At 61.7% G+C, this 14,373-nt stretch overlaps 2 protein-coding genes across 2 annotated transcripts; one reads left to right on the forward strand and one right to left on the reverse strand.

The window, feature by feature from the left end:
* Positions 1-1,365: 1,365 nt before the first annotated feature.
* Positions 1,366-4,000, forward strand: BESB_065950 (uncharacterized protein; the record flags this gene model as incomplete). Its single annotated transcript, XM_029364988.1, has 5 exons — positions 1,366-2,291; positions 2,627-2,707; positions 2,811-3,279; positions 3,518-3,735; positions 3,883-4,000. The coding sequence occupies 5 exons, from the start codon at positions 1,366-1,368 to the stop codon at positions 3,998-4,000; spliced, it is 1,812 nt and encodes a 603-aa protein (XP_029218571.1).
* Positions 4,001-5,915: 1,915 nt separating this feature from the next.
* BESB_065960 (uncharacterized protein) lies at positions 5,916-12,074 on the reverse strand (the record flags this gene model as incomplete). The annotated part of the gene is made up of 3 exons (XM_029364989.1): positions 5,916-7,813; positions 8,155-9,661; positions 10,044-12,074. 3 exons carry the CDS (start codon positions 12,072-12,074, stop codon positions 5,916-5,918), a joined length of 5,436 nt encoding a protein of 1,811 aa, XP_029218572.1.
* Between the last annotated feature and the right edge of the window lie 2,299 nt (positions 12,075-14,373).

Below are 14,373 nucleotides of genomic sequence, written 5' to 3' on the forward strand. Positions count from 1 at the left end.
CCGAGGGTGACGGTCGCGGCGTGTCGCTCAGACCTCAAACGCTCTCAGAGAGAAAATAAAGTCGAAGCGAATCCGGCAGCCAGCGCACGAGGGCGGGGTGCGGGCTTCCAGACGAGCTCCGCGGCCTGCGCGCCTCCTGTGCTGCAGAAAGACGCTGAGGCAACGATCGGCGAAGTGGCCCGCGGGCGCCCTGCTGCGCACCGCTGAGGCGCGAGAGGGAGAGGCGACGCGAGAGCGGTGCCAACTCTGCGTCTCCTGTGTGTTTTCGGTGCCCGACAGGAAGGTAAAAGAGGACTGTAGATGCCGAGCGACGCGCGCAGACTGCGGTTAAAAGAGGCAGTCCACAGCATCGAGCTTGCGAACTGGAAGATTTGCTCGCTCCACGCCGAGGCAAGCGACGAGAAGAGAAACAGAAGACGAGTCGTGACAGAGACCAAGAACGAAAAAGGCGAGAGCATGCCTCGCAGACACGCGAGGGAAGAACGTGGAAACAAGCTAGTTAACGAGCAGAGCCGCGTCTGGACGTCGCAAGAAAGTCCCAGCTTCCGAGAAAAAGCCTCGCGGCTGCTGTCAAGAGAACAAGCCAGCCCGAAAGAAAGAGACAAAACTTCCTCTCACAAGAAGGATGCCAAGCCAAGTCACACGCCAGAACAGATTCTCTCTGTCTTGGAGATGAAAAACGGGAAAAAGATAAAAAGTCAACCGCGGAAAACCTGCGAAACGGCTTGAGAAAACGTGCGAGAAAAGCCACCCAGAACCTCGCGTACACGCCGCGTAATCAAGGGCAGCAGACAGGCAAACAGACAGGCGGCACAAAAGAAAAGGCACCGGCGCCTAGAAAAAAAATAAGGCTTTTGCTCGGTTCACGCCTCGATTTTGTTTGCAAGAGAGGGCGGCGAACGCAGTCCAGCTTTGCATGCAACTTTCGCAGTTTTGAGCCATTGCAGACAACGCTGAAGCGCCGTGACGCAGCGATCAAGTGTCTAGACACCTCGCGGAAAAATGGAGGAAAGAAGCGATAAATGCGTCTTAGGCAAATGCTTCCAGAACATTCAGTCTCTTTCTCCAACTTTCCGACGGCCTCCCACAGAGGCGGTGACTTCTCTCTTTACAAGGATCTTAGGCGGGCTGGTGCATGTCGACGCACATGTGCACACTCTCGGGAGCTCTTCAAACGCTTCAAAAAGGCGTGTCAGCGCATGATATAAAAGCCTCACCCATTTCAAAACTATCATTTTCCGTTACGGCGCTTTCTCTTTTGTCTGCATATACGCCCGAGGAGAGCGAGGTGTCTCAGGACAAGCAGTATTCAGGCGTCGAGCCGCGTGGCGCATGTGACTTCGGATTCTCTCTGCGGCCTTCCTCATGCCGGATTTCCGCCCATTTCAGCTCTTTTCTTTTCCTTCTCCGCGTCTGGTCTCTCCATCTTCTTCTCCCCCTCCTGCGCCCCTCCTTCTTCTCTTCTGTCTCGCTTTTCTGGGAAATTCTATTCTCCTTTCGCACGGTGTCTCTCAGACTGTCCGCGCGCCTCCTTTCTCCGACTGCCATTTCTGGTCCGAGGCTCTCTCTCCGCCACCACGGGCCTCTTCTTTTCCTCTCAATTCCGCAGCGTCTCCGCCCGCGTTTTTCTCTGCTTTTTCTAGACTCGCCTCCTCATCGGCCTCTCTGTGTGAGCCGAAAACCTGGGCCTTCTCGTCTCCTCTGCGCTTGTCGTCTCTGGGCTGTAATTCGGCGTCTCCTACCATCCCTCCGCGGCGCCAGAATTCGTCACTGTCGAGAGACGGAGCCACGGCAGGTTTTGAAGAGGAGAAAGAGCTTGAAAGCGGCCTTTTTGCACATCGAGAGAGGTTCACATCGCATCGATTTGGACGCAAGAAGAAGAAGGAAGAGGATGACGTCACACCGCAACCTCCCTTAGCGGGGAAGTGTCTCTCTGCGCTCCTGAGTCGCGGAGTCTCTCCAAGACCAGGTGTGTTTTTGTCTTTCCTCGTCTCTCCTCGCGACGCGGCTCTCTACTCGCCGGGTTCGCTGCCTCAACAGCCACCCCACTTTCTCTCTTCCCCTTCTTCTTGTTCAAATACTTTTCCGGGGTCATGGTCCGTCTGTTCGTTGCCGCTCCGACCGTCCGGGGCTCGTCCAGCTTCGGCGCTGTGGGCTCAACCTCCCATCTCGTTTCCGCCGGGGTCTGTTTCTTCTTCGTCGTCTCCCTCGAGTTCTTCTGGTAGCTCGCTTCCCCTCCCCCGAGGCCGCAACCGTCCGCCATCCGCTCTCTGGAGAGACCTTTACAGGCTGTGAGTGCTTTTCGTTGCCGTCACGCCCGCCTCCACGTCTGCCTTTCTGGGAGTAGCTGTACGAATTTGTCGTCTCACAGGTTGTGTACGAGGAGTTGCTCCACGCAGCAGGGAGGCGGTAGCTGTTTGGCGAGCCCTTGTGCGCTGCTGAAATGGAGCCCGTTTATTGAAGAAGGCCGCGAAGCTAGTTGAGACGGGCTCCTTGTGGCCGGTGTAGCCGAGGCTTCGCGTCTCCGCTCCCCACAACCTTCTCTCTGGCGGAGTGGAGGACGCTGCCTCGAAGCGCGCCAGTCGCGCCTCGCGGTCTTCTGGTGTTTGCCTGCCTCGGCTCGCAGGGTTTTCTTGCACCGCATCCCGCGGAGAGCTTCGCTGAAGCCAACGAAGGAACGCGTTCGTCTGTTGCTTCGTCGGGTTCGGTGGGTGCATTGCGTCAGGAGTTTCGCCTGTGTCGCGACGTGACGACCGCTTCGTGCCGCGTCATGCCTTTTCGACGCAAGAGGGCTGTTTGTCTGCCTGCAGGCTGGAGAGAGATGCCGCGAGAGGGTCTGAAGAGGCGGCGAACGAGCGCGTCATTTTTCTATTTCAGGATTTGGATCAGAATCTCGCGCATCGCCTCGCGGCGCATCTGCTTTTCTTCGACTCGGCAACCAGCGGCCGCGACAAAAGTGGAAAAGACGTGACGCACGCAGGCGACGCGCAGGCTCGGGCAGGAGGCGCCGCGAGCGCCAGGGAGCTTCCTCTCGATTTCCGTGTCTCGTCTGCCTCGCCGTTGGATGCCTCGCTTTCTTCTTCATCTGTCTGCTCCACCGCTGCTGCGTCGCCGGTGTGCCTGCCTGAAGAGGCAGACGCGGCCGGTGCAGGAACAACAGCAGGGAGGCGCAGCGCCGCTGAAGAGGGCCCTCTCGAGGATGAGAAGCCTTTCATCATTTTCTTCAACTCTCCAGGCGGCTCCCTCAGCGCCGGCCTCGCGCTGTTTGACGTGATCAGAGTAAGGCCTCCACGCGCAGGGTGGAACGCGAAATACGCCGAAGTTGGGGAGAGCGCCACGCGCGAGAGACACGCCTCTTGCCTCCTGCCTGGGGGGGTTTAGAATCGCCGCTCTGCTCGACGTCGTATACATCGAAGGGGGGAGGGGGGAGCGAGCGGAGGTGATTGCATTGGGTTTGATGCCGCTGGATGCGCTGGAAGTGGAGTCGCTCTCTTCTTCCTCTGCGTGCGTTTCGCAGAGCCTGAAGGCGCCGGTCTACACCGTGAACCTTGGCATGGCTGCGTCCATGGCGTCGCTGCTTCTCGCGGCGGGGACTCCTGGTCGGCGCTTCGCTGTTCAAGGGAGCTCTGTGCTGCTGCATCAGCCGGCGGGCCTCCTCGCAGGCCGCGCCGCAGACCTGATCAGAGACTGCGGAGAAGTCGCGAATCTGCACGCTCGCGTCGTGCGGCTCTACAGGTAGGAGCGGCGTAGGAGGGGAGGCGGGGAGGCGGGGAGAGAGAAACGACTTCTCAGGTGCCTGTAGGATCTACGTACTGGAATGATACGCTTTGACACGGATTATTGTGTGTTGCATGACTCTCTTGTCTCTCGTCTGGCTCTTAGTCAGGTGACTGGGCAGTGTGCTGCAACTGTCCGCCGAGACATGGCGAGGGAGAAAGTCCTGAACGCGGAGGAAGCGTGCGGCTACGGCCTTGTGGACGCGGTGCTGTCGCTCTTCTAGCCCTCGCGGAAGTTTCGATCTTGACCTCACAGCCTCTGTCTGGTTAAATGGCCACGCGGCGGCCCGAGGTGTTTGTACACGGGAAGTCGAGCGAGAGGATGAAGCCTTTCGTGACGCCCGCCCAAGTCGCGCGTGGGGGGCGACCAGATCCTCACACGTGTGTTTTAGAAGAGCGTAGAGCCAGGGGTCTGCTTCCCAGCGTATGAGACCCGGAGGTCGAGTCGCGCAGCCGCGCTCTGCAGAAAGAGTTTCTGCAGTCTGGGTTCTTGGAGGCCGCATGCACCCTGGCTTTGCAGCGACCGTCTGTGTGTGTGTAGAATTCGGCTTGACAACCTCCGCGGCTCACTGTCTTTAAGTAGTTACTCGTCAAATCAAGCCCTACCAATATTCAACTTTACATTAGCCAATTTTTATATTCCATTTTTATTGAAATAAAAGACAGTTGTGCACCTCCGTTAATCTGAAGGAGGCAACCGCCCCAGTCAAACTACCTTCTTGAAACTTATTAAGATGATTAAAAAATGGCTCATTTTTTGCCATTGGGGCATTTGCGCGGAAAGCGTGTTTGACTAGGGTGCGGCGACATACGATTTTTTATCAGATATGTGAAATGTTGCCTGAGAAACGAAGTTGTGACCATGTGTATCGATGCACACGAAGCTGTAAGCTCTCTTCCTGGGCTGACTACCATATCGTTTGCGTAAATGTTTGCTTGCGGGAGTGCTGCCGCGAAATTTTCTTCCGGGCCGTTCTGTTCCGTTCCAGGTGTACATACACCCGGCACAGTATGTACCCCGTCGCCAGATTTAAGCTGCGTCTTTTTCCTCAGAAGTCGCGTCGCGCCATCGGCGTGACGATCTCGTTAGCACGAAACCTAGATCACGTCGTCCACACGTGGGAAAATTCCTAGAAAAATGAAGCTAACTCAGGCTATCAGATACCGACACCCGCGTTCTTTATGCTTACACTACAACCGTGCCCCGCTGGATTGCTTAAGACAGCTAAAAGTGTTGGATTTCCATACCACGAAAAGCGTATTTGCGTGGAAGCTTCAGGACAGGCTCGCTCTGCAAGCCTCAATATAAGTGAGCAGAATGCGCGCAAAGGTCGCGGTCGGAAGACGAAAACTACCGTGCATATATATCCAACCGAACACCACGTATTAATATAGCAAAGGTAATCAGGGTAATGTGGTTCCGCGGCAGCGCCTGAGGTCTCGTGTTCGGCTCGCTAAATACGTGAGGCGCCCCAAGCAAGTGCCGCAGCTGAGATGTTCATCAAATTTAGTTCATGGGCTCGCGCCTCACGCCGCAGATAGGTTCAGTGATGGCGGAGGCGGTTTGCCGCCCCGGCCCTTGAGCAAATTGCGTGCGGCTGCCCCACGATCGCCGAGACTGCATCGAAAAACCGCGCCCAACGCCTCTGGCGGCCGCACAGGCGAGAGCGGCAGTTGAAGGGAGGCGTCACTCGCGCCTGTCTCTGCGGCGCGAGTGAGCGTCGAAATGAGAAAGTCAGGAAGCGACTGCACGGAGGTGTACGTACACCTGGCCCGTGATTACCTTTCGCGAAATCGGTGAGCCTCGAGCTGCGAGCTGCGTGCCGGCGGACGCAAAAAAGCAAAAAGTGTAGGCTGGGGAAAGATGCCTAGTACTTGACAAATGAGCCACCTCCTCGCTGAAACCGCACGTTTTCCCCGGCAGCCAGAGGCGCAGGCAAAAGAGACACACTTGAAAGGAAAACATGGCGGCGCCGGCGTGCACACACTACATCTAGCTAGGCGTGTCTCCTTTCTCTCGCGAGCGCGGTTAACACGCAAGCCTCTGATCCTGCCCGCGCACTTCGCCCCGGCGGACAGCGCGTCTCTGTTTAACAAGGATTACCATCTGCATTCACAAACTGGCGCACCGGACGCGCCTCACACGTCCTCAATGTCGTCGTCCCCGTCCTTACCCCCGGAGCCTCCTCCTGCGCTGGCTGCGCCTCCGGTCGCAGGCCATCCGGCCCTCTGCGCGGAGACACCGACCGGGCCCGAGTCCTGGCTGTTCGATCCTGTCTCCCGGGTGCGTTCGCCAGATAGGGGCAGTTCTGCGTCGGCGAAAAACGGGGGCGGCAGCGGAATGGCCCCCGCCCAGCTGTCCAGCAAGGCATCTGTCTGATATACGTCCTCTTCCAAGTCTTCCTCGTCACCGCCGACCGCGCGACTCTGCGGCGGACGCGCCGCGACCCCGCCAGCCGCCCAGCTGAGACCCGAGGAGGAGGCGCCCCGCTCGCCGGGCGAGCTCGAGAGGCCGCGCAGCTTCTCAAGAATCGGCGCCTCGACGCCGCGTAGAAACTCCAGGCAGCCTGCACTGAACGGGCTCCTCCCCTCGCGGTCTCGTGGACCTGAGGCTGCCGCTTGGCCGGCGGCCTCGCTCAGCGATTGAGAGTGAACATTACTCGCCGCCCCAGCCGCGTGCGGCGACGGGAGGAGAGGGCCCGCGCTCGCGCCTCGCGGGCCCTCCGCGTCCGCGCGTCCCCCGCCTCGATTGCGTGACGCAGCGCTCCAGGGCGGCCTCGACTGACTTCGCTCCAGCGCGCGGATTTGATTCGTCACGTAGGGCAGCACTTCAGTGAAAAATCGGCTCGCGGAGAGCCCCAAAACGCCGTGGACCCCGCGCCAGGCCCACGCCGCCGCCGGCGGACTTTCAAAACAACGGTCTAACGCGGCCTCGCGAGACAACACAGACTGCGCGACCAGCAAGGCCGCCGCCGCGGGGGGCGCGAGGGCCTTCAAAGCCGGACGGGCCGCAGGCAGGCGAGTCGCGCACGAGCGGAAACTAGGGATGTGCGCGCGCTTCGGTGTACGTACACTCCGCGCACCCGCCACGCCGCGCGGATCTGCAGGCGGCGGCGGAGTCCAGGCCGCTGACGACGAAAAACTCACATGCAACGCGTCCTTCTGGTCAGGATTGGATTCTTCAATCGAACGCACCGCTGAGGGAGGCAAGCGTAAGAAACTTTCCGCTCGCGGCAGCGCGTGGGATCTATTGACTTTGGGCTTCGTCGCCCAGCTCTCGCGCGCACGCCTCTCGGCCGCAAGCGACGTCTCCGTCAGCTCGCCGAGTCGGCGTCGCACGCCCGCAGTGTACGTACACCACACGCCGCACCGCAAGCCGACCTGCCGCCGCAGGGCGGGCATGCGGCTCTTTTTGAAGGAAAAAAAGTTCGGCCGCGAGGCCCGCGCGCCCGGGTAGGTAGGCCCTCGGGTTTCGGGCCAATTCCCAGGCGCGCAGGGATGTGTGTTGCTGTCGAGAACGGCGCGCGCAGCGATGATCGCAGAAAACCAAGCGCGCAGAAGCGAGACGTGGTGAGGCACTTCGCCGTCGCCTGCCCGAGCAACCGCCGAGCCCGAATATAAGCCGACCCCGCCGAAGACGGCGTCCACGTCCGAGAGGTGGGCTGTGGTTGCGGCGACGTCGAATAGGTCAGCGAAGAAGACAAGGAAGTTCTCTTGGAGGAGAGAGGCAAAGTGCTCCCAGTCGCAGGGCGTCTGCTCCAGCAGCTTTTCAGGTGAGAAATACAGCCGAGGGCGCGTCCGCTTGTGGAACAGCAGCGGCCACGGCGCCTGCGCCACGACCGCAGAAGACGCGGGGGCGGCCAACAAAGAGGCAGCGGAAGAAGCAGCGAACGCTGAAGGTCTTGAAGGCGAAGAAAGCAAACACGAGCGAGCCGGCGAAGCTGCGCTTCGCAGAGGCGAGGGGGGCGGCGCCGCCGTGTTGAGGCGCAGGGGTGGTGTGTGGCCGCGCAGAGCCCAGAGGAAGGACGAAGAGAGTCCTGCAAATAAGGAACGGAGAAGAGACAAAACACAAGAAACAACAAACCGAATGCACGCCAGACTGCCTCCATCTGAGGTGAACACCGGCAGCATATCCCTCCACCGGCACGGGAAGTTAGTGTTCTCTCGTGCGGAGTTTTCTATCCAGCAGACACTTCATTCTTCTCTCACTGGAACCTTTCCTACGACGATTCTCCTACAAAGCATTCGCTATTTTCTCGACAGGCGCGAGGCGCATCCTGCTAACCTCCCTCTCGCTTTCACCTTTGCTCGATAGGTACGTGGCGGTGGCTGCCCCTCTGCCTTCCCCCCCTCCCGCCCCCTGGCCCCAGTAGCTTACCGTCAAAGAGTGCGTAGGCGTGGCTCGCGTCGCCGCCGCTGGACCAGAGTGTCTCTTCGCGCCGCGCGGCTTCGCCTTCCGATAGCAGCAGCGATGCGCAGCGACAGGCTGCTCGTGGCAAAGGGTCGGCAGGCCTCGTCAGCTGGAAATCCCACGCGACGTCTCTTTCTCTCTGCAGACGAGTCTGCGAGTCTCGCCCTGGAGAGTCGACCTGCGGCGGAAAGGCACTCGCGGGGCTGCCCGAGTCGCCGCCGCCGAAGCTTCTCAGGGAGACAGGCGCGCAAGCGGGAGAGGCTGGCGGCGAAGACGACGCCTCGCAAGCCGACGGCGGAGGCGGGGAAGAAAGTCCCGACGACGAGACGGCGTAGGAGGACGGCAAAGGCGAATCCGAGGAAGCAGGCGCGCGCGAAGCACAAAGCAACGGGGCTGCAGCGGCGAGCGCGTGCGCACCCGCAAGGCGAGGACAGGAGGCCATCGCCGAGACCAGCGTGACAGAGTCGGCCTCCAAAGTGTCGAGAGAATCCATAGCCTCGAAGATATCATCCAAGTCTGCGAGGTCAAGCTCCTCTAAGAGCTCCTCCGCCTCCGCGCCTGCCGTGCTGCTGGTCGTCGGACGCATCATCGCCCGCACCGCCCCCGCCGCCGTGCCTTGTCGAGAGCCCGCGGGCCTCTCGCAAATGGGGGACGCCAAGGACGCCTCTAAAACCTGTCTGCTTGCGGCCAGCGTCTCGTCGCCCGTCGCGCTGAAGGACCCCTCCACGCAGCTGCTGCCTCCCTCTTCTGGTTCGCCGCATTGCGACGGCGCGCGGCGACAGACACAGAACTTCCCGCGAGCCGCCGCAGCGGACGAGGCGCAGCAGCTCCAGCGCTCCCCTAGGGGAGAAGACGGGGCGTCTGACGCGCGTGCGACCTGCGGCCCTTCGCTGTCGTTCGCGGGCGCACGCGGGCTGTTGAACTGTTCAACACGAAGGAGGCGCTTGTTGTAGAGGATCTTCCCGAGGGCGTGAAAGAAGTCCCATTTTTCATCTTTGCCGCCCTCGCACAGTTCCTCCGCACGCGTCTCGTCGGCCGCTTCTCGCGCCGTGCGGGATAAGTCGCTCTCCTCTCGGGGTCGCGCACCCCCGCCTCGTCGTCTCGAGCCGCAGCCGCAGGCCTCCGCCGCTCGCGCGCGCTTCCGCCGCGACAACCGCGGCCTGGACTTCGAACGATCGTCGCTCTCTCCTTCGGAGGTGCTCCATCCCGCATCAACGTCTCGGCGCGACCCCCTGCTGCCTCGCGCCGACGGCGAAGGGGTCTCCGGCGCCGCGCCGGCCGCCGCGAACTGCAGCGACGTGAGGGCGTGCCTCACGTCGCCGTCGCTGATGTGCAGAATCGCCGGGAGATCGACAGACGGCAGCGCGGCAAGCAGCGCAGCAGCCTTGCTCGCCGACAGCGTCGCGCCCAGTGGCGCAGACGGCGATGGTAGCAGCTCTTCCTCAGCCAACACGCGCAGAAGAAACGGCCGAAGCTGAACGCGCGGAAACACAGCGAAAACGGGAAGGGCAGCACATGACAGCTGGCGGCACGAAAGCACACACACGCGACGGCGCACGCGCCTGAATGGCGCTAAAAGCCACGGTGCCGCAGGAAACAGGATCGGTTCGCTGCCGCAGGAGGCGGGCAGAAAGCGGAGCTTGTAGCTGTCTTTATCTCTGACTCCCTCGCTTCCAGTGCCCCCTTCCCGCGCCCTCCTGACTGATCAAACAAGCGTCTGAGCAGTAGATGTCTCTCGTTGCTAAAATGAGTGAGAACGGGAATCCCTATTTGACGTCTGGGTCCACTGGAAGGCCCGCGGCGCCCCACACCGTCCCCCTTGCTTCGCTGCCTGTCTCTCTTCGTGCGGAACTAACCTTTGCGACCGGCACTGGGTTGAGCTTTAGGTGCAGGACGCCGCGCTCGCCGAGTTCACCCGCAGGAAGGATCTTCCGGATGCCTTGAATCTCCTCGCGGGAGTTCCCGATGCAAATGACCAGCGGCTGGAGCGCGTCCGCCGCGACCACTGCCGCCTTCTCCCGCAGGCGCGCCGCCCGCCTCTGCGCGGCAAAGTGCTCGCGGAGGAGTCCCTCGAGGTACGCCGCAGCCTTACGGACAAAGGCCGGCGACCGCCGAAACAGCGTCGAGGGCAACTGCCGCAGAAGCGCGACCTGCCGGCAGCCGGGCTCTGCAGGCCTCGACGCAGAGGTGGCCGACGCCGCACGCGGCCCTGCGGAAGGCGGATAAGGACCGGAAGAGGCGTCCTGGGCGCCGCGCTCCACCTTGCCGCCTCGCGCTTGCGTCGACGGGAGAGGCAGAGAAGCGAAAGCACCGGAGGCAACGCAGGCGGTCGGCTGAGAGTCTGCCGCGCAAGTCAGGCTCCAAGCCGCAACCCCGGTCCCACTGTCTCCGCCAGGCCGCGGCGGACATACACCGGAAGGAGAGTGCCCGCGACTGTAGAGTCGCTCAGGAGGCGGCAGCGTGAGTGTGGGGAGGGGCGCTTTGGACTGCGCCTGGGCGAGAAATCTGAGGAGCGAATCGCCCAGCGAAGAGGCTGCGAAAAAGTCGCCGCCGGCGCCGAGTCCTCCTCCGCAGTGTCGCGTCTGCGTGCTGGGTGTCTCCTCTTCCCACTCGACAACGCCCAAGTTCAGCGCCGCCGCCACGGTGGTCGCCATCGCACGCTTGCCGCAGCCTGAGGGCCCCTGGATGACGCAGATCAGCGGCGCAACGGGCAGCACGTCCGCCGAGGCGAAAGCATTTTCCGTCAGAGGCGACGCGCCTTCGCTCGTGACGCCCGCGCTGCCCTGGGCGCAAGCCCCTGCGGCGGCGGCGGCGGCCTTCGAGTCGATTGTCAATCCCTCGTCAGTGTGGACAGCGACGTCGTCCTCCGCGGCGGCCGAGGAGTCAGGGAGCCCGCGGCGCGCGGGGTCGCGCAACCCTCGATCTGGGCGCGGATTCGAGGCAGATGAGGCAGGAGGCGAGGAGGCCGGCGAGGCGAACGGCTTCAAAAATTCGATGAATTGCTGGATCTTCTGCGGCGCCTGAAGAAGATCGCCTATCTCTCGCGGCGCGTATTTATCGACCCAGCATCGCGGATCGCTTCTTTTATCTCGCCGCGAGACGCACGCGAGAGCGTCTTCGTCAGACCGAAGCCAATCCGCGTCCCCGCCTCCACCTTCCTCCCATCTGCGCATGGCTCTCTTTCGTATTTTCACTTCTCCTTCATCAGGGTCTCGCTGCGCCAAGTCTTTGCTCTGCGTCGTCGCGCCACCCGCGCCTCCCGGCGCTGATCGCCCCGCCCGCAGCCGCCGCGCAAGAGACCGTTTTCCCGCCTTCGCGTCGTCGCGTCTTGCCGTCTCTTCTGCGGGGCGAGATGAACCGCTGGGCTCTGCAGCGGCTTCTGTTAGACGCGTCGCCGCCTCGCGCCCGTCGGCCGTTCTGCGCCGCCGAAGGAATGACAGACTGCGAAGCAGCGAGCCCGTCGGCTCCGCGTCTCGCAACCTTCGCGGCCTGTCGGCCTCGCAGTCGCTCTCCTGCCCTCCACGCGCCGCCGCAAGAGGCAGCGCCTCTGTCTCCCGCCGCCCGCTCGTTGTCGGACTCCCGTTGCCCTCAGAGGACGAAGAGAGAATGGTGAGGTCAAGAACGACTGCTGCGCCGCCGTCGCCATCCGTCGCCTCCACCTGCCGCCGGACGCCCGGCGTGCTGCCCCGGGCGTCGCGCACTGCCACCTCAGGGCTGCCGCTGGCATGAAGGCCGGCTGCTGCGCCTCGAGGTGGGGCTCGAGGCGATCCCGTGGCCGCCCGCGGCGGAGTCGCAGTTGCAGCCGAAGGCGCCAGCCGAGCGTGCGCTTGAGGCGGCGTCGCGCCACCTAGCGGGGCTAAGGCCGCGGACGCCGCAGAGGCGCCCATCGCGCCCGCTGCGGCTCGCTACCCGCGAAAATCAGCGCCCAGACGGTCAGCCGAAGCCGTGCTTCGGAGGCTCTGTAGAGCCGGCCTCGACGTCGGGCGGCTGCTGGCGAGCCGAGAGAGCGCCTACGCCGCAGGCTGAGGACCTTCGGCCTCGGTGGAGTGCATGTCGCACTTGGATGCAGAGAAGACGAGCATGAACCGCGTGAAGGCGGGAACGGGGGCGGAGACAGCGGCGAGAGGTAGAAGTGGAGGAAATTACATTCTTAAGGCGAGCCAAATGCCGCAACTCCCTTTTGGCGCGGCCTGCTTAGCTCAGGCCTCGTGTGTTCTCAGGAGGTGCTGCGACGTGTCTGAGTGGGGAGGGGCACGCGGCACTGCATTTGAGCGGACACCCCCCGCCCCGGCTGGTCGGGGGGGGGTGGGGGGGGGGGGGGGGGGAAGTAGGGGGGGGCTGTTGGTGGCCTGTTTCTTACGGGAGAGTCGTCGCGGGGGGGTTCTAGGCAGGAATTCAAACACTTCACCACCCCATGTTACGCATGCGAGGAAGGCCAAATGCCTCAAACGAGCAGAGGTTTTTCCCAGGCGTGGGAGACGTCGGACATGTACATAGTGTCGTATGTAGAGCGGCTCGCCGTAGGCCGGTCGATGGAAAGTTTTGCTGGAAGCCCAGCGCAAAGGGAACCCCCACAAATGTCTTGGGAAGACAGCAGGACAAAGAAAGGATGGCGGAGCGCACTCCGCTGCGAGGAAAGTGCACAGGGCGAGCCCCCGTAGCACAGAAATCTGTGCTGTGTCCGCAGGGGGACGGTAGAACCCGCCGGCGGGAAAGCCGCCGGAGTCTGCTGAAAACGAAGGCGCGAGTGCCCCAAAGGCGCTTGCCGCGGCAAAGTGGTGAATTTGGAGCTCCGATGCTCTGACGACTCAGCAGTGTGTCTGTCGCGTTTTCGGCTGCCGGAGCGACCAATATGGCTGCCCGCGCAAGAAGACAACGGGGCCAAGAGACCCCGAGGCCACCCGCGGCACACAGCGGCGTAGTGGCGCTTGGAACGTGAAACGGCACACTCAGATGCGGCGTTGACACAAATGAGCGGGACAGAAGGGGATGTGATCCGACAATCGAGGCGAAAGCACGTGCAAATCACCGAGTGAACCACGCGGCTGGTCTCAGCGCATGCATCCGGCCACCCCCGTTCGAGGCTTGTGCCTTGCGCACGCGCCATGGAATGACTTCTTCCCGCGCAGTACGCGCCGCGAAAAACAACGTTGGGAACTGTCCTTCCTATGCAGTGGAGCCGCTCGCTTTCTCCGCTTTTTCAAGCGGTGAAGCCGCGCCCGGCTGAAGGGAGCGTGTCACAATCGTTCGCATGCAAGGTTGCAGACAGCCCGATTGCAGGCACGCGAACTGGGTTGCCGCACACGAGATCGTCGTCCGCCCTCGCTGCCTCCTTCTCGCAAGGCGACGGCTGTCGATTTCGCGGAAATCCTTGCCGTGCAGGTCTCTGCAGCCTAGTGTGCGACTTGTAATCCGTTCATTTCGTTATATGTAGGGCAGACCCGCCAGGCGGCGAGATGGCGGCACTCGAACCTGAGACGTCAGCGTGCTCCCGGTCGCCCACCGTGCGCGGCCCAAATCGGCAGAGGGCAGAGAGAACCTCCATGTTCTAAAATGCGGAAATCTCGCGAATTATATTGTTGTGGCATTCGCAGTGGAGCGGGCTCTACGCAGACGGTGGGCTAAGGACCCACCAGCGACGGTTATTGCGGCTGCAGGTGGGCGCATGCATCGAGGGCCGTGATAACGACCTGTTCAGCGCGGGCTGAATGAGACACGTGCCCAAAAACTGAACTCCAGAAGGCTGCATATAATTATCAAAAAGACTCTCTTTTCTGACCGTCAAGACTCATCAATTCAATGGTTTGCGATAGAACCATAACACCATGGTTTTTACACAGTCCATCCCATGGCTTCTCGTACGTTGAGATGATGCCAACGGAGAGGAGCCAAGTAGAAACAAGGAACTTGAGAAGCATAAAAAAATTCATAGGTACGCAGAACGTCGGTCCTGAAACGGGTGCGTAACTTCCCAGCGGGAACGTGGCTGCTTTGTGCCAGCAATACCTTTTGGATCTCGACACGTACGCTCTCTAAGAATAGGTATACCGTTCGGATACAGTATCCATTGGGGGATCCGGACTGCCGTTCGATTTTTTAGGCTTCGTGGAGGAAGCAGCGGCAGGCAGCATTCTGAGCCCTCTCATATGCCTGAAATGCATCCGGCACCGAGGACATAGTAAGGGC

The sequence above is a fragment of the Besnoitia besnoiti genome, chromosome VI, assembly GCF_002563875.1.
Source record: "Besnoitia besnoiti strain Bb-Ger1 chromosome VI, whole genome shotgun sequence".
Classification (NCBI taxonomy): domain Eukaryota; phylum Apicomplexa; class Conoidasida; order Eucoccidiorida; family Sarcocystidae; genus Besnoitia; species Besnoitia besnoiti.